This window comes from Pongo abelii, chromosome 13 (assembly GCF_028885655.2).
Source record: "Pongo abelii isolate AG06213 chromosome 13, NHGRI_mPonAbe1-v2.0_pri, whole genome shotgun sequence".
Taxonomy (NCBI): Eukaryota; Metazoa; Chordata; class Mammalia; order Primates; family Hominidae; genus Pongo; species Pongo abelii.
Window position 1 is genome coordinate 119008409 of NC_071998.2, and position 8032 is coordinate 119016440.

Consider the following 8032-nt stretch of genomic DNA (forward strand, 5'->3'; position numbering starts at 1 on the left):
CAGGAAGGCAGGCGGTGGTGGAGATGGCTGGTCGTGAGGGAAGCTTGGCAGGCAATGTAGAATAGACCCCAGGTCAGTGGCAGCTGGACGGATGGTGTGAATACTTTTTCCTAGGACAGGCACTTCTCAAGGAATAAGTTATAAGGGGTAATTGGCTCACAAGCCGCCATCTGCTTGGGGAACTCCAATCTTTAGTGGGAAGAGCTTTTGTTTCATGTTCCTCTGCAGGAAATGGCACTTAATAGTCATTTGCTCTTTTAGTAATTACTTTTAATTCTGTGGATCCTTTCAAGAGTTGAGTAGTCATACCCCTCTCTCTCCCACTGAAGTCCCTTGGTAAGGTCTGAGAGCCTTTCAGTAGAAATGTATTTTTTTTTTAAGACGGGGTCTCGCTATGTTGCCCATGCTGGAGTGCAGTGGCTCTTCACAGGTGTGATCACATCACACTGCAGCCTCAAACTCCTGGCCTCAAGAAATCCTCCTATCTTAGCCTCCTGAGTAGCTGGCACCATAGGCCTATACCACTGTGCCCAGCATAAACCTATTATTAATGCTCTGTGTGGTTTTAGAGAGCATCTTCTGTCTCCCACCAAGCTTGTTACCCAGAACCTATTGTCTGCTTAGTAGACTATCCAAATTTTATTTATTTATTTTTATTTTTATTAGTAGTATTATTTTTTGAGATAGAGTTTCGCTCTTGTTGCCCAGGCTGGAGTGCGATGGCATGATCTCGGCTCACCACAACCTCTGCCTTCTGGGTTCAAGTGATTCTCCTGCCTTAGTCTCCCGAGTTGCTGGGATTACAGGCATGCGCCACCACACCTGGCTAATTTTTTTTTTGTATTTTTAGTAGAGACAGGGTTTCTCCATGTTGGTCAGGCTGGTCTCGAACTCCCAAACTCAGGTGATCCGCCTGCCTCAGCCTCCCAAAGTGCTGGGATTATAGGCGTGAGCCACCATGCCCAGCCAACTATCCAAATTTTGATCTTCAAAATTGTCCTCATTCCCTCCTGTCTCTTTCCATCCTTCAGATATGATGGGAACCTCCTATGTGTTTAAATGGCAGGCTTCCATCATCACATCGGTGACTCCTTAGCTTGTTATATATTCCGTCATGAGGCCATATTTTGTGTATCTGACTTTGTGTCTATCATTGACAATGGACCCTGGAAAAGCCCCTTCACCTGAGCTGAGATGTGGCCCAGTGAGTCACAGAGCCTGAGTTCCCTGTGAGCAGTGGAGAGAAACCTGGACTCAGAGCCAGGAGGACTGGCCTCTACCCCAGCTCCTCCATGGGCACCTGTGTGGCTGTGGGAAGATACCCTCGCTCTCTGGCCATAGCATAGGAGCACAGGGAGGCTGGATCGCAGTGCCCCCAGGCACGCAGGACCCCTGACATTCTGTATATTCAGTGATTATGATTTGTGCCTCAAACCATGCAGTCCTGCCCACTCTTTCTCTCTCTGGTGAGCCTCAGGGGAATGGCCCTTCAGAACCTTGGCTAGGTGACATCAGAAGCTGCTTGTGTATGTAAGGAAAATGGTGCTTCCTCCTAAAGGTAGGAACAGGAGGCTATGCTGTTTATCTCCTCCTCTCTCCCTTCCTTGACATGAATGTCAGGGCAGCAGTGTGCTAAGGAACTGAAAGTAGTTGGGAACCCAGAAAGTGGACCTGGTTATAACCCTACGCTATAGCTCCCATCCTGCCTGGGCTGGCCCTCCCTAGAAAGCAAGGCCAGTAGGTGGTGAATAAAAGCCATTGTTTTAAAAAAAAATCATTCCTTAGAAGCACTTTGATAGGTTGTAAATAAGAGACATCTGGTTCTGTGTGCAGACTGCAGGTAGGTGCATGGATTTGCTGCAGTATGTATTTTAAGACTTCTAGAAAGACAAATGTTCAGTAGAGTCTGCAGCAATAGCAGACCACTTGCAGGATCTGAAAGAATCACAGACTCAAACTGCAAAGACTCCTGCTAGGATGAGTTCTGAGCTTCCCTGCTTCAGAACAAGCTTCTCCTTTGCAGAGTATTTTCCTTTGCGTTATATTTGATCAGCAGAGGTCTCAGCTGCCATCAAAACAAACAGAAGGTAAACAGACTCCGTATATTCCTGGCTTCTGAAATCATTTGCTGAGTGGTGTTGGGTTTTAGAGCAATCAGTTAAGCAAGGCACAGAGCCCTAATACCAATGAGGTCAGAAAGCAGATTAAGGTCTGACTTGCCCTCTTCTGTTGTGATTGTCCAGGTGACCAAAGTACAGGACAGTGCAGACCATCAGAAAACTTGAGTGTCCTAAAGTCCAGTATCGTGGCAGCATATCTTTTGTGTCTTTTTTCTTTCTTTCTTTCTTTCTTTTGAGTCAGGGTTTCACTCTGTTACCCAGGCTGGAGTACAGTGGCATGATTTCAGCTCACTGCAGCCTGGACCTTCTGGGTTCAAGTGATCCTTCCACCTCAGCCTACCTAGTAGCTGGGACCACAGGCATGTGCCACCATGCCTGGCTAATTTTTTTGTATTTTTGGTAGAGACTGGGTTTCAACATGTTGCCCAGGCTGGTCTTGAACTCCTGAGCTCAAGTTATCCCCCAGCCTCGGCCTACCAAGTGCTGGGATTACAGGCATGAGCCACTGTGCCTAGCCCAACATATCTTTTAGGAGAGGATGAGTTTTCCTGCAGCAAATGTTAGGAGAGGATGAGTTTTCCTGCAGCAAATGAGAGGGTTCTCAGCAGACACTGTGCATGGGTGATGGTGCCATGCCCTGTCTTCCCGGCTCTTCTCCTTCCTGTAGCTGAGGCTGGCTCCCCCAAGGTCAGGGTTAACCAACAACTCTCACTAAATCCTCACCAATCATCCCTCCACATTGTCTAAGAAATGAAATCTTTTGATTAGATTTTCACCTCTCTGCTCTGGTTAGTTTATGATAAAAGTACTCTTCTTTGGGGAATGCCCAAGAGACAGTGAGAAGCAAATGCGAGAGAGCTGAAGACTGGATCAGGTCTTTGTAGTACATGGGGGCCACTTGGGAGAAAGTTGGTGGGTTTTTATATTGATTATTTTGCTTCATTCCAGATTGGGGTCAGGTACGTTTCATTTTTCTTTGGGACTCAGATTTGAATCTGAATTCAGAGCCCACCTATTGCCTGGCTGCTATTCAAGCATCCATCTGCCCATCCCCTCCCCTCCCAGGGGCCACAGGGTCCCGAGAATCAAGAGCCTGGAGGCACTGCTTCTGGGCCTGTCTGTGCCACCCACCCTGAGCAAGCACCTGACTGCTCTGGCCTTCACGTGTCCCATGTGTAGGATGAGAGGGGTGGGCCGGATCACAGTTTTCCAAACCTGGCTGATGATCATACTCACCTGGGCTGCTCTTTAAATGTACACATTTTCTGGCGCCGCCCTGCATATTCTGAGTCAGTAGGTCTGCTTCAGCCAAACTCAAGAATGTGGACCAGCTAGCCTGCAAGAACACTTTTGGTTTTCAGATTCTGTCCATGTAGAAAGAAGGATTTTGTCCCATCAGAGCTTGCGGTGTCTGGCCCACAGCTTTGAAAACATGTAGACAGTCAGGTAGATGGGCCTCAACTTAGTTTTTAGAGACCACTGTTTACATTTCATAATCTTCCAGTTATAGGGACTAAATAGGACCCTCAGAGCAATAGGGCCCACTTGCTGCTCTATTCTGGAAAGCCAACATGGTCAGCCATCTGTGGATTCAAAATGAGAACGTGTGCAAAATGTGGATTATGGACTCACTCAGCTTAATTTGCAATGTTTATGGTGGTGAAAAGCTTGACCAATTTATTAAAACAACACAGATGACTGAGTGTGAAGAATTGGCTTTCTGATGATCAGCATTTACACCAGCTAGTCTGGTCCCCTTAAAGAAACCACATAGGTGAAGGCCTAGGCCAGAGCCTGTTGCCGATGGTCTTTGAGGCTTCACTGATTGTCTCCAATACTCAGTCCTAGAATTATTGTTCTTCAGTCAAGACTGGGAGCAATGAATGGTCAGTGATTAAATAATATCAGACACTTCTAGTGCATTAATTCCCTAACCTCTCTTTGGCCTCTCCCAAATCCTAGATTTACATATCAGCAAAGATAGGGAGGACTTTGGAATCAGCATCTGATCAGAGGAACCCCTTCGGATGCTTCCTTTAAGATGAGTCTGCCCTCTTATTTCCTGGAGTCATTTGGATGGCTAAGGAGGGCCTCAGGGACGTTTTCTCTGGCACATGCGCTCCTTGCTGTTGCTTGTAATGAGGAAGCTCCCAAGCGAATCCCCACGCTCTGCAGGAGAGGCCGTCTTTCAGCATCTGGACACGTGGGCTACACGGAGTTGCAATTTGGAGGGCCCCCCCATCCTGGCAATGGTTCACTCTTCAGAGTTTGGGGCAAGCCTTGTAATATGCGTCCTTTCTCCTCATTTGTACAGCAGCCTTTGGCCTCTTTTAGGACTAGCAGGAGGAGTGGTAAGGTCACAGAAATGAGTGGACTTCAGGGGAAAGGAGTGCTATAAAAAAGCCCAGGGACACACTCCTGAAACCTGCATCGCATTTGCTGAAGGAGCCTCAGGTCTGCAGAATGATGAGTCAGCTTTCCAGCGCAGGCCCCTGTAGGCCCCTGCACAGGGCATCGTGCCGAGAACAAGTTCCTCACTCAGCCGGGAGTGGGCAGCTGGGGCCTGAACTGCAGAGAAAGGGATGTTGGAAGAACAGAGATGGCTTTCCAAGTTTCTGCTAGTCTGGAATGACCAGGAAGGGCTGCAGTTCCAGCAGTCTTGGGTCAGCTGAGCGAGTAGTTAGTGGTCAAAGGCATAGGGACCCTGGTATTGGAGTCATGCCCAATGAGCCAGCCAAAGCCTTCTTTTGCCTGCCCTTGGGGTGGAAATCCAGCATCCGATGGTTTCCGCTCCCCTGCTCCCATGAAGGCCCATTCCTTTGCTACATCTCCAGGGAGGCACATTTTCAAGTACGGGTCTCTTTTGTTCAGTTCTTGTCTCCCACCAGGACCTTTCTTTGAAGCGCACTGCTGCATGCGTGCAGGCCTCATGCTCACCCACACACCACCCCGGTCACCTCTGTTCTGTTTAAGTCCATGTCCAAACCACACGAGCCATGCATCTTTTTTTACTGCACTTACTAGATCTCTCTCTCTCTCCTTATGACAAAGACTTTCATTTATTTTTATTTTTATTTTTGCAGTAGAAGTATATCTAATTCCATTAGCTTAAATTTTTGCAAGCATTTCTAATCTCTTACAATACGCGGTCTCTGCAAGGTAAGACCTCAGGTCCCCTGGCCCTTTCCCTCTCACACCTGAGGTCCCACCCACCAGGGCAGTACCAACTGGCTGGCTCCCAGAGGTCAGTGGATTCTCCCAGGGGGCTTTGCCTATCAACTTCCTCTATCAGGCACCATGCTTTCCACACATGGTCCCCCTACCAACTCTGACCCCATTTTCAACCTTTCCCCCCTTGCCATGTTTGGAATTTCTCTCCCTGGCTTCACCTGGAGTTTAAGAGTGAATTAGAAACGCAGCTGCCCATCACCTGCAGATGGCTCTGCACCCTGTTGGTGAGGCGGTTCGTTCCTTGGTGCAGCCTGGGACCCTGCCTGAGCCAGAGGATGTGTTTTGTTTATCCACAGCCCCCAAATATCTCCCAGGCCTATTGCGACGGGACCCTAACCCCAATCCTGACTCCCCTCCTGGCTTCCACTAGACCCAGACCAGGGTGGGGGAGGGGGGTGGGTGCAGATCTGGGAATCAAGAAGCGCAGGAAAGGAAGTGTTAGAAACCAGAACTGGCAAGCTCACTGTCTTCTCTGCCTCCTCCAGGATCCACGCACATCCTCACCCCACAGAAACTGCTGGACACACTGAAGAAACTGAATAAAACAGATGAAGAAATAAGCAGTTAAAAAAAAAGTCGCCCCTCCAAAACACGTCCCCATCCCACAGCGCTCCGCAGCTTCCCACCACCGCCCGCCTCAGTTCCTTTGCGTCTGTTGCCTCCCCAGCCCTGCACGCCCTGGCTGGCACTGTTGCTGCTGCGTTCTCGTGTTCAGTGATGCCCTCTTCTCGTTTGAAACAAAAGAAAATAATGCATTGTGTTTTTTAAAAAGAGTATCTTATATATGTATCCTAAAAAGAGAAGTTCACGTGCAATTGGTGCACAGCAGGAGAAATTTCTGGACTGTTAGGATGAATGGACGCCTTCTCCTCGTTATTTAGGATTTGTGACCTTGTACATAACCCTGGGTGACATGTGCACATTGCTTGGGTATGGAACGGTAGAAATTTGGGTGTTTTTAAAACCTTGTTTGGGGTTGTTCCTGTCCTTGTTGAGAATCACAGAGATGTCTGTGTTCTTGGAGTATTTCACACTGAGGACTAATCTGTTATCTTCATTCCAGTCCCTACCCCTCAGTGCCTGCTCTCATCCAAATAACCTGGGAGGTGACAATCGGGATATCTCAGGAGGTCCGAGGTGGAACAAACCTCTTTGCCTTTCCCAGAGTCTCATACCCCCGGTAGTGCAGCTGTGGGTGGAGGCTGGGGTGTCTGCACGAAGCCAGGCCAGCGTCCTCCTCCACAGCCTGTCACTGCCCCCTCCCCAGCCTGTGTCCACAGTGCTGTGATCCCGAGGGAAGTCCTCCATTGTAAGTCACAGTGCCCTGACAGGTGAGAAGCAAACTCCCGCTGGAAGCCTCCATTTCTTTGGAAAAACAGTTAGTCTGGAGCCTGTGGCCCAGGCCCTTCTGTCCCCAGGCATCATCCCAACAGCTCATTTTCCCTAGTCAGCCTTCGTTCAAGGGTCAGGAATGGACCAGAACAGATGGGTTCTGGAGGCCCCTGAACAGAGGGCTATGGCTGTGGAGAAGGTTCTTGGCCCGTTGGACTCACACAGACCCTGTACCCTCTCAGCAAGCATCTTCAGTCAGATTATCCTCAGTTTCAGATACTTCATAATACCTTGTGTCGTGTGGGGTCATACATCATCGTGTTTGTAAGAGAAGATGATCATTTTATTCTCTGTATAAAACTCAGCTCTAAAGCAGAAACTAAAGCAGCAAATGCAGGAAGGCTGTCTCGCCATCCTCAAGACTCAGCAGCTCTCATTCTCCAGTGGTGAGCACACCATTTGTGCTGCTGCTGTTGTGAAATATAATAACAGTGGAAGTCACAAAAATGTCCCCTGCCCAGCCCCCTCGCCGCCCTTGACCTCCTGCAGGCCATGTGTGTATTACTTGTCTAGTGATGTCCTCTTAAAGTGCTGTACGCGAGCTCGGCGCCACCTCCGCCTCCCTTTCAGAGCCTGCTCCCCGCCCTCTCCGCTCGCTGCATTGTGGTGTTCTCTTCTCAAAGCTTTGAAATCTCCCCTTGCACTGAGATTAGTCGTCGGATCTCTCCCCGTCTCCCTCCCAACTTATACGACCTGATTTCCTTAGGACGGAACTGCAGGCACCTGCGCCGGGTGTCTTATTCCCGCTGCTTGTTCTGTCCTCTCCCTCGGACCAAACAGTGCTCATGCTTCAGGACCTTGTTTGTTGAAGATGTTGGTTTCCCTTTCTCTGTTATTTATATAAAAATAATTTATCAAAAGGATATTTTAAAAAAGCTAGTCTGTCTTGAAACTTGTTTACCTTAAAATTATCAGAATCTCAGTGTTTGAAAGTATTGAAGCACAAACATATATCATCTCTGTACCATTCTGTACTAAAGCACTTGAGTCTAATAAATAAAGAAATCAGCACCCCTTCCCGGTGTCCAGGGGGCTCCAGTCTGGCTTTCCTTTGGGCAACGGAAGGAGAAAGCTTTCGCAGTGCTTCATCGCAGAGGAGGCGGCCACCCCTGGCTGTGGCATGGAGTCTTCTGGACCCAGGTCCCCGTTGCTTCCGTTAGATCTGTAGCCGCCTCGCACTGGGGACTAGCCATGGAGCTTGTCTTGGGCCCCTAGCAGCAACAGGGCGCTGCCTAGAGATGAGGCCATTCTTCCACCGTGTTTCTCCTTATCTAGAATGCTTTTCTGTC

The 8032-nt window shown here is 48.9% G+C and overlaps 1 protein-coding gene across 1 annotated transcript in view; it reads left to right on the plus strand.

The window, feature by feature from the left end:
- Positions 1-7759, plus strand: part of STXBP1 (syntaxin binding protein 1) — a 78950-nt gene extending 71191 nt beyond the window's left edge. Inside the window, 1 exon segment of the mRNA NM_001133100.1 lies at positions 5837-7759. Within this exon segment, the coding sequence (NP_001126572.1) occupies positions 5837-5919 (83 nt within the window). The 3' untranslated portion in view covers positions 5920-7759.
- Positions 7760-8032: the final 273 nt, after the last annotated feature.